Below are 15928 nucleotides of genomic sequence, written 5' to 3'. Positions count from 1 at the left end.
TTACAGGCTGTGGTTGAAGTGATTGTAGTCTAGAAACAGTGTAATTACAGGCTGTGGATTGGAGTGATTGTAGTCTAGAAACAGTGTAATTACAGGCTGTGGTTGGAGTGAATGTAGTCTAGAGACAGTGTAATTACAGGCTGTGGATTGGAGTGAATGTAGTCTAGAAACAGTGTAATTACAGGCTGTGGTTGAAGTGATTGTAGTCTATAAACAGTGTAATTAAAGGCTGTGGATTGGAGAGATTGTAGTCTAGAAACAGTGTAATTACAGGCTGTGGATTGGAGTGATCATAGTCTAGAAACAGTGTAATTACAGGCTGTGATGGAGTGATTGTAGTCTAGAAACAGTGTAATTACAGGCTGTGGATTGGAGTGATTGTAGTCTAGAAACAGTGTAATTACAGGCTGTGGATTGGAGTGATTGTAGTCTAGAAACAGTGTAATTACAGGCTGTGGTTGGAGCGAATGTAGTCTAGAAACAGTGTAATTACAGGCTGTGGATTGGAGTGAATGTAGTCTAGAAACAGTGTAATTACAGGCTGTGGATTGGAGTGATCATAGTCTAGAAACAGTGTAATTACAGGCTGTGGTTGGAGTGAATGTAGTCTAGAAACAGTGTAATTACAGGCTGTGGATTGGAGTGAATGTAGTCTAGAAACAGTGTAATTACAGGCTGTGGATTGGAGTGATCATAGTCTAGAAACAGTGTAATTACAGGCTGTGGATTGGAGTGATCATAGTCTAGAAACAGTGTAATTACAGGCTGTGGATTGGAGCGATTGTAGTCTAGAAACAGTGTAATTACAGGCTGTGGATTGGAGTGAACGTAGTCTAGAAACAGTGTAATTACAGGCTGTGGATTGGAGTGATCGTAGTCTAGAAACAGTGTAATTACAGGCTGTGGATTGGAGTGATTGTAGTCTAGAAACAGTGTTATTTCAGGCTGTGGATTGTCCAGTCCATCACAGGCACTGCCTTCCCCACCCTCAACTGTATCTACAGGAGATGCTGCCTCAAGAAGTCAGCATCTGTCATCGAGGACCCCATCATCCATCTTAGCTGCTTCTGTCAGCGAGGAGGAACAGATGTTTAAAGTCCCACATGTCCTGTTTCAATATCAGCTGCCTCCCTTCAGACGTTCGGCTCTTCACCTAAATTGCTGAACCGCAGCAAGGGAACTCTACGGACCATGGCATTGCCTCTGTGTTCCTTTGTTTTTGAATGGTTATTTTCTCTCTCGGTCATATAATTTCTATTCTGTGTCTTGTCTACCGGCATGCCCGTGATGCTGCTCTGTTTGTTTCATTGTAACTGTCCCTCGTCATTCTTGTGCACGTGACTATAAACTTCACCTGATGAGCTGCCGGTAACCTGATGCCATTACTTGCCTGTTCATCTTCCCCCTTCCTCTCCAGTCCTGATGATGGGTCTCTGTCTGAAACATCCCCAGCCAGTTTGTACTCATCCCCTTCCCCTACCCCCATCTGTCCCCTTCCCCTACCCCCCATCTTCCCCACCCCCCATCTTCCCCTACCCCCATCTGTCCCCTTCCCCCACCCCCATCTTCCCCCACCCCCCATCTTCCCCCACCCCCATCTGTCCCCTTTCCCCACCCCAGCATCTTCCCCCACCCCCATCTGTCCCCTTTCCCCACCCCAGCATCTTCCCCCACCCCCATCTGTCCCCTTCCCCTACCTCCCATCTTCCCCCACCCCCCCCATCTTCCCCCTTCCTCTCCAGTCCTGATGATGGGTCTCTGTCTGAAACACCATCTGCCAGTTTGTAGTCCTCCATCTCTTGCCCTTTAACCCTCTTCCTTTTCATTCCTGAAAGAGGGTCTTGGCCTGCAAAATTCTATTTGTTCATTTCTATAGATGCTGCCTGTCTTACTGAGTTCCTCCGGCATATTGTGTGTTGACTGTTGACCTGGCGTACCTAATCTGACAGCTTGACGTCCTGATAATTGGATCTGACCTGACCTCGACTTGGCTTCACTTGAACTGATGGCCCAACCTTGACCTGACCGTGTTCTGATGGCTTGCCCTTGACCTGATGACCTGATTTGACCTCACGGCGTGACCTCAACTTGAGTTGACATGACCCAACCTTGAGCTGACTGACCTGACAGTGATTTAATCTGCTTTGGGCCTGACATTACCAATTCTGAGGGGTACAGACAGGGTAAATGCAAGCAGGCTTTTTCCTCTGAGGTTGGGTGAGACTAGAGCCAGAGGTCATGGGTTAAGGGTGAAAGGTGAAAGGCAACATGAGAGGGAACTCTTCTCTCAGAGGATGGTTAGAGTGTCGAAAGAGCTGCCGGTGGAAATGGTGGTTACCAGTTTGATTTCAATGTTTAAGAGAAATTTGGATAGGTACATGGATGAGAGGGGCATGAATGCAGGTCTGGGTGCCATTTGATGGGACCAGGCTGAATAACAGTCAAGACACCGGGTCAAGCTGACCCAAAGTGAGGTCATGTTGAGTGAAGTCAAGACAAGCCATCAGATTACATTCAGGTCATCAGGTTAATGGTGGGCTGTTGGGTCGAGTGAAGCCAAGTCCAGGTTAGGTGTGATCAAGTTATCAGGTCAAGTCAAGCTGTCAGGATCGGTACACCAGACCAGTGGTCGAGTAACCCACACTCGGCAGGTCAGGAAGCATCTGTGACCTGATGTTGAGTTGACTTCATGCAGTGTCTGGAACTGATTTACTGTGATCTGAGCTTTACCTGGTGAATTCTCCTGATCCACTCTTGATTTGACCTGACCCCCGACCTGAGTTGGTGGCGGTACCGGACCCTCCTCACCACGTGCCTCCCTCCCCACAGCATCATGGACGGGACAGCAGAGGCCTGCGCTAAGGGTGGGATCGAGGCCTGCCACGCGGCTGTCTCCTGCGTCTGCGTGTTGCTGGCCGGCCTGGACCAGCTGAGCCAGGGGCGCGGGCTGCGCGAGGACCAGGTGCGCCACCTGCTGCGGCACGCCGAGGAGCTGAAGGGAGGTGGCGGCGGGGAGTCGGCCCGGGAGTCGCTGGAGGTCAGCGAGGCGGACTTCCGCTGGCAGCGCCGGCTCTTGTCGGCAGAGCAACCTCACTGGGACTCCGGCGCAGAGCGCAGCCCTGAGGTCAGCGTTGGCATCAGCATCACGGCAGAGCCCGGCGACGCCGCCCCAGAGGACGGGGATCTGGCCCAGACCACCCCCGAAGAGAGGCAGCAGCCGGGGAGGGAGGCCCCCGCCGGCCTCGAGCCGGGGGCCGAGACGTCGGGCAGGGCGCCGGGCGCCGCCCACCACCAGCATCGCCGCAGCAGCAGTGGCAGCAACCACGCAGGCGCCGACTTTGCCAACCTTCTCACGGTCAAGCCGCCGGGGTCCCGCTACAGCGAGAGCAACTTCAGCGTCGACGAACAGGACGTCTCGCGGACAGACTTCGACTCGTGCGACCAGTACTCCACCGCAGCCGAGAAGGACTCGGGCAGGTCGGACGTCTCCGAGATCGGCTCCGACAACGGCTCTCTGGCGGACGAGGAGCCCAGCTGTCCCGCCCGCCGGCCGCTGCACGGCGCTACCCTCACCCTGAAGGTCCTGAAGAACCAGGAGGCTGACCAACACAGCGCCCGGATCTTCGTGCAGTCGCTCGTCACCATCCTCCCTCGCCTCTTGTCCCTCCAGACCATGGAGGAGGTGGACTCCTCCCTACAGAGCTTCGCCTCCGTCTTCTGCTCTGGCCTGCAGTCAGGTAAGACTCCCTCCCTGACACCCTGAACCCCCAGACATGAAATAAATAAACTAGAGTGGCTGAGGGAGGCGAGTAAAGGGACTCTGTTGAGAAGGACTTGGATAGGTTGGAAGAATGGGCAAAGAAATGGTAGATTGAATACATTTTAGAGAAATTCATACTTGTACCTCATAGTAGAAGGAACGTTCGCTTAGGGTATCTTCCAAATGAGCATAATATGATAGAATTCGCCCTGTAGTTCGAGAAGGAGAAGCTGAAATTGGATGTATCAGTATTACAGAGGAGTAAAGGGAATTACAGAGGCATGAGAGAGGAGCTGGCCAAACTTGATTGGATGTAGACGCTTACAGGATGATGACAGAACAGCAATGGCAGGAGTTTCTGGGGAAATTCAGAAGATGCAGGGAAGATACATCCCAACAAAGGAGAAGTATTTTAAAGGGAGGGTAACTTAACCGTGGCTGACAAGGGAAGTTTAAAGACAGGTTAGCAGCAAAAGAGACAGCATAAAATAGAGCAAAAATTAGTGGAAAGGTAGAGGATTGGGAAGCTTTTAATAAGCAACAGAAGGCAACTAAAAAGCGACAAGAAGAGAAAAGATGGAATATGAAGCAAGGTAATCAATAATATAAAAGAAGATAGCAAAGTTTTCTCAGCGTCTAAATAGAGGCAAGTGTGGACATTACACTGGCAATGTAATGGGGAGCAAAAAATGGTGGACAAACTGAAGAAATACTTTCTGGCATGTTGCTAGTGTCTTCACTGTGAAGGACACCAGCAGCATGTTAGAAATTGAAGACTGCCGGGGGCAGTTGCCATTACTGAGGAGGTGGTTGGGAAGCTGACAGGTCTGAAGATGTATTCGACCAGATGGACTACATACACTAGTGTTCTGGAAGAGGTAAATGAAGAGATTGTGGATGCATTAGTAGTGACAATTCAATAATCTAGTTTCTGAAATGGTTCTGGAGGAACTGGAGGAAAATTGTAAGTGTCACTCCACTCTCTCAGGGAGAGAAGCAGAAGAAGGGATATTAAAGGCAATTTAGCCTGGCTTCAGCGGTTCGGGTGATGTTGGAGTCGATTGTTAAGGATTTCAGGATACTTGGAGGCACATGATAAAGTAGGCCGAAGTCAGCATGGGAAAATCCTGTCTGACAAAGCTGTTGGATTTCTTTGAGGTAGTAACAAGCAGGATAGACAAAGTAAAATCAGTGGATGGTGTTTAACTAGATTTTCAGAAGGCCTTTGACAAGGTGCTGCTAAACAAGTTAAGAGCCTATGTTATTACAGGAAAGATAGAGCTTTATATGATAGAGCATGTATAGAGCTTTGGCTGATTGGCTGGAGGCAAAGAATGGGAATAAAGGGAGCCTTTTCTGGTTGGCTGCCGGTCACTGGTGTGTCCCACGGGAGTGGGTGTTGCGTCTGCTGCTCTTCGCATTCTACGTTAACGATGATTGAATTGGTACCGTGTTGGCAGATGAGACCGAGATAAGTGGAGGGGCAGGCAGTGTTGAGGAAGCAGGTAGACTGCAGAAGTACTTGGGCAAATTAGGAGAATGGGCAAAGAAGTGGCAGATGGAATACAGTGTTGGGAAATATATGGTCATACACTTTGGTAGAAGAAGTAAAGATTATTTTGTAAGTAGGGAGCCAATTCAGAAATAGGGGATAGAAAAGGACTTGGGAGTCCCCATGCAGGATTCCCGAAAGTTTAACTTTCAGGCTAAGTTGATGGGAAGGAAGGTAAATGCCATATTAGCATTCATTTTGAGAGGAATAGAGTGTAAAAGCAGAGATAAGGCATTGGTCAGGCCACATTTGGAGTATTAGGAAGGATGGGTCCAGATGAGAATGACTTCAGGAGTACAAGGGTTAATGTATGAGGGATGTTTGCTGACTCTGAGCCTGTGCTTGCTGGGGTTTAGAGTAATGGCGTGGGGGGAATCTTAGTGAGACCTATCAAACATTGAATGGCCTCGATAGAGTTGATGCAGAGAGGATAGTTCCTACAGTGGTGGATCTAGGACCGGGGGGGCAGAGCCTGAGGACAGAAGGGCATTCCATTGGAACAGCTGATAAGAGATGTGTTGCTACTGACAGCTGTGGAGGGATGATGGGCGGATGGAGTGGATGCCGGTGAGATATTGGTAGAAATGCAGAGCCAGTGACTGACGTTTGGGTGGGCATGAGGGCTGAGAGTGCAGAGTGGAAATGGCTGGTGTGTCGTTTGAGGAGGGAGATGGTGGGGGGCATCAGCAGATACAGTATAGAAATGTGGATCCAGTCGCTGGCGGTCTGACTCTGCTCTGGAGGTAGGCAGAGGGGAACTGCATCTTCGGAGTAATGGCGGGGGGGGGGGGGGTGCAGTCGAGAGATATTATGCAGAAATGCAGATCCAGTCGCCAGCAGTCTGGCTCGGCCTTGGGCCCAAGCTGAGGAGGGCAGGAGGGTGGCCAATGCCCTCGATGAACCCCCTGTGCACCTGCCGTCTCTTTCAGAGTTGTTACGCTCGCCGGGGCCGGACGCGGCTGAGGACGCTGGCTGCCAGACGCTCATGAACGCAGACGGCCTGTACCTGGTTGCTTTCCACGCCCTCTCGCTGAGCCTGAAGCTGAATGCCTGCGACTATTACCGGAGGAAGCCGGCGCCCGTTCCAGTCTCACTGGTAAGGAGGCACAGGACTGGAGGCTGTACCCCCCCACAGATGTCACACAACAACATGGGGGCGGCGAGGAGACCGCTCGGCCCCTCGAGTCAAGCCCACCTTTTTGCTTTCTCCCCATATCCGCTGATTCCCAGAAAGCTGCCAGTCACTGCTCCAAATATTTCAATAAATTGAGCTTCCACAGCTCTTCAGGTATAGAGCATTGAACAACAGAAGAATAGTCCCTTCAGCCCTTCGTGCCCATGCTGACCCTGATGCCATTGTGAATTAATCCCATCTGCCTGCACGTGGTCCACATTCCTCCATTCCCTGCCTGTTCATTGGGATGTCTAACAACCTCCTAAGCATTACTGTCATAACCAGTCCCTCCACTTCCCTTGGCATCCCGTTCCAGCTGCCCACCGTGCTCTGGGTAAAAGAAAAACTTGCCCTGTAACTCTTCTTTAAACTTTCAGCCATTCACCTTAAAGCTGTGTCCTCTAAGATTAGATGTTTCCGTTCTGGAGAGAAAGTTCTTACAGCCCTACCTACAGTACATGCCTCACACAGTTTTATGAATTTCTAATAGGTCGCCCCTCTGACTCACAAGGGAGAATAACCCAATTTGCCTAACCTTTCCCGATAGCTAGTACTCTCTAATCTAAGCAACGAATCTCTCTGTAAAGCCCCTGCATCTTTCCTGTAATGAAGTGACCAGCAGAGTACACAATAGCAACTGTGACTTAACCAAAGTTTTATGCAGCTAAAAGTTCACCATCAGCAAACCTCCTGCTGTGCTCCTCGAGCAGATTGGTTGTTGGTGGTGAACCTGGTAGATTCCCAGGTGGACCACCGAGAACGGATCTGCTGGAGGAGCTGGGCATGTCGAGCAGGAATGAACGTAGAACATTTTGGAACTGTGTAGGCCCTTTGGCCCGCGATGTAGTGTACACATTTTCACCTAGTCCAAAATCAATCTGACACTTTTCTCCCACATTATCCTCCGGTTGTCATTCAGACATCTGCTTATCTAAGAGTCTCTAAAATGTCCTCAGCGTAAACACGAGATGCTGTAGAAATCCAGAGCAACACATACAAAATGCTGGGGGAACTCAGCAGGTCAGGCAACATCTATGGAGAGGAATAAACAGCTGACATTTTTGGCTGAAACGCTTCTTCAGGACCCTAATGTATCTGCCTTTACCTTCACCCCCGCATCACATTTCACACACCCAGTTCTCTCTCTTTACAAAAAAACCATCTATGAGGATCTATCCTGGGCCCAACCTATCAATGCAGCTACAAACAAAGCACGACAGTGGCTTTATTTAAATAGGAATTGAGGAGATTTGGTATGTCACCAAGGACACTTGCAAAATTCTACAGATGTATCATAGAGAGCATTCGAACTGGCTGCATCACCATGTTATATTGGGGGGGGGGGGCGGACACTACTGCACAGGATCAGAAGAGCTGCAGAAAGTTGTGAACGCAGTCAGCACCATCTTAAGTACTAGCCTCCCCAGGATCGAGGACATCTTCCACAAAAAGGTGGCATCCATCATTAAGGACCCCCCCTCACTGTGCACATGCCCCAGACTTACTGCTACCGTCAGGAAGGAGGTACAGGAGCCTGAAGACACACACTCAGTGATTCAGGAACAGCTTCTTCCCCTCTGCCATCAGGAAGGAGGTACAGGAGCCCGAAGGCACACACTCAACGATTCAGGAACAGCTCCTTCCCCTCTGCCATCAGGGAGGAGGTACAGGAGCCTGAAGGCACACACTCAATGATTCAGGAACAGCTTCTTCCCCTCTGCCATCAGGGAGGAGGTACAGGAGCCTGAAGGCACACACTCAACAATTCAGGAACAGCTTCTTCCCCTCTGCCATCAGGGAGGAGGTACAGGAGCCTGAAGGCACACACTCAACAATTCAGGAACAACTTCTTCCCCTCTGCCATCAGGGAGGAGGTACAGGAGCCTGAAGGCACACACTCAACAATTCAGGAACAGCTTCTTCCCCTCTGCCATCAGGGAGGAGGTACAGGAGCCTGAAGGCACACTCTCAACGATTCAGGAACAGCTTCTTCCCCTCTGCCATCAGGGAGGAGGTACAGGAGCCTGAAGGCACACTCTCAACGATTCAGGAACAGCTTCTTCCCCTCTGCCATCAGGGAGGAGGTACAGGAGCCTGAAGACACACACTCAACAATTCAGGAACAGCTTCTTCCCCTCTGCCATCAGGGAGGAGGTACAGGAGCCTGAAGGCACACACTCAGTGATTCAGGAACAGCTTCTTCCCCTCTGCCATCAGGGAGGGGGTACAGGAGCCCGAAGGCACACACTCAGCGATTCAGGAACAGCTTCTTCCCCTCTGCCATCAGGGAGGGGGTACAGGAGCCCGAAGGCACACACTCAGCGATTCAGGAACAGCTTCTTCCCCTCTGCCATCAGGGAGGGGGTACAGGAGCCCGAAGGCACACACTCAGCGATTCAGGAACAGCTTCTTCCCCTCTGCCATCAGGGAGGGGGTACAGGAGCCCGAAGGCACACACTCAACGATTCAGGAACAGCTTCTTCCCCTCTGCCATCAGGGAGGGGGTACAGGAGCCCGAAGGCACACACTCAGCGATTCAGGAACAGCTTCTTCCCCTCTGCCATCAGGGAGGGGGTACAGGAGCCCGAAGGCACACACTCAGCGATTCAGGAACAGCTTCTTCCCCTCTGCCATCAGGGAGGAGGTACAGGAGCCTGAAGGCACACACTCAGCGATTCAGGAACAGCTTCTTCCCCTCTGCCATCAGGGAGGGGGTACAGGAGCCTGAAGACACACACTCAGTGATTCAGGAACAGCTTCTTCCCCTCTGCCATCAGGAAGGAGGTACAGGAGCCTGAAGGCACACACTCAGTGATTCAGGAACAGCTTCTTCCCCTCTGCCATCAGGAAGGAAGTACAGGAGCCTGAAGGCACACACTCAGTGATTCAGGAACAGCTTCTTCCCCTCTGCCATCAGGAAGGAGGTACAGGAGCCTGAAGGCACACACTCAGCGATTCAGGAACAGCTTCTTCCCCTCTGCCATCAGGGAGGGGGTACAGGAGCCTGAAGACACACACTCAACGATTCAGGAACAGCTTCTTCCCCTCTGCCATCAGGGAGGAGGTACAGGAGCCTGAAGGCACACACTCAGTGATTCAGGAACAGCTTCTTCCCCTCTGCCATCAGGGAGGAAGTACAGGAGCCTGAAGACACACACTCAACGATTCAGGAACAGCTTCTTCCCCTCTGCCATCAGGGAGGAGGTACAGGAGCCTGAAGACACACACTCAACGATTCAGGAACAGCTTCTTCCCCTCTGCCATTAGATTTCTGAATGGACATTGAACCCATGACCACTACCTCACTAATTTTTTGCACTACATACAATTTCACTATAATTTGCAGGAGTTCACACTTTTATTATTATGTATTTTATTGTACTACTACTGCAAAGACAACAAATTTCACAACGTATGCCGGTGATACTAAACCTGGTTCTGATTCTGACGTCCCCCTGTTCTTTCCTCCACACTCCTTCAAACTCTGTCCCCTTGTATTGGCCGTTGTATTCAACTCTACCCATTGTATTCAACTCTCCCCTTGTATTGTTACTCTACCCCTTGTATTGGCCATTGTGTTCAAACTCTGTCCCCTTGTATTGGCCGTTGTATTCAACTCTACCCATTGTATTCAACTCTCCCCTTGTATTGTTACTCTACCCCTTGTATTGGCCATTGTGTTCAAACTCTGTCCCCTTGTATTGGCCGTTGTATTCAACTCTACCCATTGTATTCAACTCTCCCCTTGTATTGTTACTCTACCCCTTGTATTGGCCATTGTGTTCAAACTCTGTCCCCTTGTATTGGCCGTTGTATTCAACTCTACCCATTGTATTCAACTCTCCCCTTGTATTGTTACTCTACCCCTTGTATTGGCCGTGGTATTCTACTCTGTCCGTTTGTATTGGCCGTTGTGTTCAACTCCGTCCCCTTGTATTGGCCATTGTGTTCAACTCTGTCTCCTTGTATTGGCCATTGTGTTCAAACTCTGTCCCCTTGTATTGGCCGTTGTATTCAACTCTACCCATTGTATTCAACTCTCCCCTTGTATTGTTACTCTACCCCTTGTATTGGCCGTGGTATTCTACTCTGTCCGTTTGTATTGGCCGTTGTGTTCAACTCCGTCCCCTTGTATTGGCCATTGTGTTCAACTCTACCCCCTCGTATTGGCCATTGTGTTCAACATGTCCCCTTGTATTGGCCATTGTGTTCAACATGTCCCCTTGTATTGGCCATTGTGTTCAACTCTGTCTCCTTGTATTGGCCATTGTGTTCAACTCTGTCTCCTTGTATTGGCCGTTGTGTTCAACTCTGTCCCCTTGTATTGGCCATTGTGTTCAACATGTCTCCTTGTATTGGCCGTTATGTTCAACTCTGTCCACTTGTATTGGCCGTTGTGTTCAACTCTGTCCCCTTGTATTGGCCATTGTGTTCAACATGTCCCCTTGTATTGGCCGTTGTGTTCAACTCTACCCCCTTGTATTGGCTGTTGTGTTCAACTCCACCCCCTTGTATTGGCCGTTGTGTTCAACTCTGTCCCCTTGTATTGGGCATTGTGTTCAAGCTTGCCATCCTGTGAAAAAGTTGCTGGTTGTCCACTCTGTCAGTGTCGCTTATGCACTTTTACTGAGTCACTTCACACCATAGAGGAAGTCCCAGAAGAAGAAAGGGAATTCAGAGTAAGATTTAGATTCATGTATTTTAAAACAGACAGTGAAATTTGTTGCGTTAACAACCAACTTAAACTAGTGATATGCTCAGGCCTGCCTGCGTGTGTCACCACACATTCCAGTGCCAATAATGTATGCCCACAATGTTCAACTAAACAGCACAGGCAACAAAACGATAAAAGTAACCACAACAGATCAAGCCACTTCTCCCCCACTTCCAACACTCCAGTCACTCAGAGACATGCCTGAAACCACCCCCACCCCGCCGGCTGCCTATGGGCCTCCAGCAGATTCAGAAGGATTGTCGGTGTTCAGGGGGGAATTGACCCTGCCTATGCCCATAATAATTGGATACATCTCTATAAGATCATCCCTCAGTCTCGTCTGCTGCAGGGAAACCCTGTCCACCCTCTCCCTATAGTTCAGACTGCTGGTAAATGATCTTTACACCGAGGACTAGGAGGAGTTCGATAACCCCACCCAGGGTGAGACTGGCTGTTCCTGAACGTTCAACCATAAAGACCGGGATGTCTTGTTGTATCTCCGCAGAAAGAGTTTGTGAGGCAGGTCCAGAGTAGCCGGGTACTGATGGTGCTGTCTCAGGCGTGGATTGAAGAGCTATACCATCAGGTGCTGGACCGCAACTTGTTGGGAGAGGCCGGATACTGGGGAACGCCACAGGAACATTCCCTGCCCTTCATCGTCATGTTAACGGGTGAGTTCCTACCTGACGATTTTTTGCCTTAGCAGAGAAGAAGCTGGGTGCACTGGGAGTAAATTTGTAAATTTTCACTTGATATCTTCATACTGCACAGAAGGGGCCATCCTGCCTTTTGAGTGTATTCTGGCTCCTGGAGATCTCCCATTAAACACTGAGTAGGATCACGTCCTTCAGCCTATCTTGTCTGAACCGACTGAGATGCCAGTTTAAGTTGCACATCTGCCTGCATGTGGTCTGTAATTTTCACTTCCCAGCCTGGTTCATGTAAATTCTATTGACCCACATTTCGATCTCATGATCTAGAAATTCCTCCCTCATCGTCCTTGGGGGCTTTTACATATAATGGCTTTGATTGAACTCTGGTTACTCAGCCCTCTTGATTTCAGCCTCTCCAGTTCAATGTCTGGTCTGTCCATCCTTGAATGGGGTGTGGGGTGTGTGTGGCATTTGTCCGCCTCAAATGAGCTGGCCAGAGGAGCTGCACTGGTACTCCTTGTTTAGAATGAGTGATTCCCCTGCAAGTCAGCTGACAACCCATCCTGCTGGGAATGACAGAGTTTGACCTTGTGCCAAGATTGTAGGTTATGTAACTGCAACCACAACCCGGCATTTATCATGACACGTTCACTTTGCTGTGACCCATGATTGCTCCTTTGTCACTGAAGCTGATGGCTGCAGTGAATGTTTAAGTAGACTCAGTGGGCCGTTTGTGCAGTAGTCTGTTTAAGAAGACGTTGAAGACTGGTACAGTAGACCATTTAAATAGACCCTGTAGAGTGCTTGTGCAGTGGACTCTGTAGACTGTGCAGTGCACAGTTCAGGTAGAGTCTAGACTGATGACTGTAGCTGGCTGTTTAAATAGACTCTGTAGACTGTGCAGTGCACAGTTCAGGTAGAGTCTAGACTGATGACTGTAGCTGGCTGTTTAAGTAGACTCTGTGGACTGTGCAGTGCGCAGGTTAAGTAGACTCTAGACTGTACAGTGGATCATTGAAGTAGGCTGTGTAGACTGATGTCTGCAGTGGGCTGTTTAAGTAGACTCTGTGGACAGTTTGTGCAGTGGACTGTTTAATTAGACTCTGTAGACTGATGGTTGCTTTGAACTGTTTAAGAAGACTCTGTAGAGCGTTTGCTGCAATGGACTGTTAAACTCTGTAGACCGTGCAGTGGACTGTTTAAGTGGATGCTGTACACTGTAGCATTTAAATAGACTCTAGACTGTGCACTGTAATGTTTAAGTAGACCGTTTGTGCAGTGGAATGCTTGAGTCGGCTCTTTAGGCTGTCCATTGGACTGTTTCATTAGACTCTGGATAGTTTGTGCAGTGGACTGTTTAATTAGACTGTAGACCGTTTGTGCAGTGGAATGCTTGAGTCGGCTCTTTAGACTGTCCATTGGACTGTTTCATTAGACTCTGGATAGTTTGTGCAGTGGACTGTTTAATTAGACTGTAGACCGTTTGTGCAGTGGACTGTTTAATTAGACTGTAGACCGTTTGTGCAGTGGACTGTTTAATTAGACTGTAGACCGTTTGTGCAGTGGACTGTTTAATTAGACTGTAGACCGTTTGTGCAGTGGACTGTTTCATTAGACTGTAGACCGTTTGTGCAGTGGAATGCTTGAGTCGGCTCTTTAGGCTGTCCAGTGGACTGTTTCATTAGACTGTAGACCGTTTGTGCAGTGGAATGTTTAATTAGACTGTAGACCGTTTGTGCAGTGGAATGCTTGAGTCGGCTCTTTAGGCTGTCCAGTGGACTGTTTCATTAGACTGTAGACCGTTTGTGCAGTGGACTGTTTAATTAGACTGTAGACCGTTTGTGCAGTGGAATGCTTGAGTCGGCTCTTTAGGCTGTCCAGTGGACTGTTTCATTAGACTGTAGACCGTTTGTGCAGTGGACTGTTTCATTAGACTGTAGACCGTTTGTGCAGTGGAATGCTTGAGTCGGCTCTTTAGGCTGTCCATTGGACTGTTTCATTAGACTCTGGATAGTTTGTGCAGTGGACTGTTTAATTAGACTGTAGACCGTTTGTGCAGTGGAATGCTTGAGTCGGCTCTTTAGACTGTCCATTGGACTGTTTCATTAGACTCTGGATAGTTTGTGCAGTGGACTGTTTAATTAGACTGTAGACCGTTTGTGCAGTGGACTGTTTAATTAGACTGTAGACCGTTTGTGCAGTGGACTGTTTAATTAGACTGTAGACCGTTTGTGCAGTGGACTGTTTAATTAGACTGTAGACCGTTTGTGCAGTGGACTGTTTCATTAGACTGTAGACCGTTTGTGCAGTGGAATGCTTGAGTCGGCTCTTTAGGCTGTCCAGTGGACTGTTTCATTAGACTGTAGACCGTTTGTGCAGTGGAATGTTTAATTAGACTGTAGACCGTTTGTGCAGTGGAATGCTTGAGTCGGCTCTTTAGGCTGTCCAGTGGACTGTTTCATTAGACTGTAGACCGTTTGTGCAGTGGACTGTTTAATTAGACTGTAGACCGTTTGTGCAGTGGAATGCTTGAGTCGGCTCTTTAGGCTGTCCAGTGGACTGTTTCATTAGACTGTAGACCGTTTGTGCAGTGGACTGTTTCATTAGACTGTAGACCGTTTGTGCAGTGGACTGTTTCATTAGACTGTAGACCGTTTGTGCAGTGGAATGCTTGAGTCGGCTCTTTAGACTGTCCAGTGGACTGTTTAATTAGACTGTAGACCGTTTGTGCAGTGGAATGCTTGAGTCGGCTCTTTAGACTGTCCAGTGGACTGTTTAATTAGACTGTAGACCGTTTGTGCAGTGGAATGCTTGAGTCGGCTCTTTAGACTGTCCAGTGGACTGTTTAATTAGACTGTAGACCGTTTGTGCAGTGGAATGCTTGAGTCGGCTCTTTAGGCTGTCCAGTGGACTGTTTCATTAGACTGTAGACCGTTTGTGCAGTGGACTGTTTAATTAGACTGTAGACCGTTTGTGCAGTGGAATGCTTGAGTCGGCTCTTTAGGCTGTCCAGTGGACTGTTTAATTAGACTGTAGACCGTTTGTGCAGTGGAATGTTTAATTAGACTGTAGACCGTTTGTGCAGTGGAATGTTTAATTAGACTGTAGACCGTTTGTGCAGTGGAATGCTTGAGTCGGCTCTTTAGACTGTCCAGTGGACTGTTTCATTAGACTCTGGATAGTTTGTGCAGTGGAATGTTTAATTAGACTGTAGACCGTTTGTGCAGTGGAATGTTTAATTAGACTGTAGACCGTTTGTGCAGTGGAATGTTTAATTAGACTGTAGACCGTTTGTGCAGTGGAATGTTTAATTAGACTGTAGACCGTTTGTGCAGTGGAATGTTTAATTAGACTGTAGACCGTTTGTGCAGTGGAATGTTTAATTAGACTGTAGACCGTTTGTGCAGTGGAATGTTTAATTAGACTGTAGACCGTTTGTGCAGTGGAATGCTTGAGTCGGCTCTTTAGGCTGTCCAGTGGACTGTTTCATTAGACTGTAGACCGTTTGTGCAGTGGACTGTTTAATTAGACTGTAGACCGTTTGTGCAGTGGAATGCTTGAGTCGGCTCTTTAGGCTGTCCAGTGGACTGTTTCATTAGACTGTAGACCGTTTGTGCAGTGGAATGCTTGAGTCGGCTCTTTAGGCTGTCCAGTGGACTGTTTAATTAGACTGTAGACCGTTTGTGCAGTGGAATGTTTAATTAGACTGTAGACCGTTTGTGCAGTGGAATGTTTAATTAGACTGTAGACCGTTTGTGCAGTGGAATGTTTAATTAGACTGTAGACCGTTTGTGCAGTGGAATGCTTGAGTCGGCTCTTTAGACTGTCCAGTGGACTGTTTCATTAGACTCTGGATAGTTTGTGCAGTGGAATGTTTAATTAGACTGTAGACCGTTTGTGCAGTGGAATGTTTAATTAGACTGTAGACCGTTTGTGCAGTGGAATGTTTAATTAGACTGTAGACCGTTTGTGCAGTGGAATGTTTAATTAGACTGTAGACCGTTTGTGCAGTGGAATGCTTGAGTCGGCTCTTTAGGCTGTCCAGTGGACTGTTTCATTAGACTGTAGACCGTTT

The 15928-nt window shown here is 48.7% G+C and overlaps 1 protein-coding gene across 1 annotated transcript in view; it reads left to right on the top strand.

Moving 5' to 3' along the window:
• Nucleotides 1-15928, top strand: part of arfgef3 (ARFGEF family member 3) — a 443098-nt gene that overhangs the window by 298503 nt on the left and 128667 nt on the right. The window contains 3 exon segments of the mRNA XM_073051808.1: nucleotides 2830-3737; nucleotides 6242-6408; nucleotides 11706-11871. Of these exon segments, the coding sequence (XP_072907909.1) occupies nucleotides 2830-3737; nucleotides 6242-6408; nucleotides 11706-11871 (1241 nt within the window).

This window comes from Hemitrygon akajei, chromosome 7 (genome assembly GCF_048418815.1).
Source record: "Hemitrygon akajei chromosome 7, sHemAka1.3, whole genome shotgun sequence".
Lineage (NCBI taxonomy): Eukaryota > Metazoa > Chordata > Chondrichthyes > Myliobatiformes > Dasyatidae > Hemitrygon > Hemitrygon akajei.
Note: the sequence above shows the minus strand (reverse complement) of the source record. Positions and strands in the feature narration are given on the sequence as shown.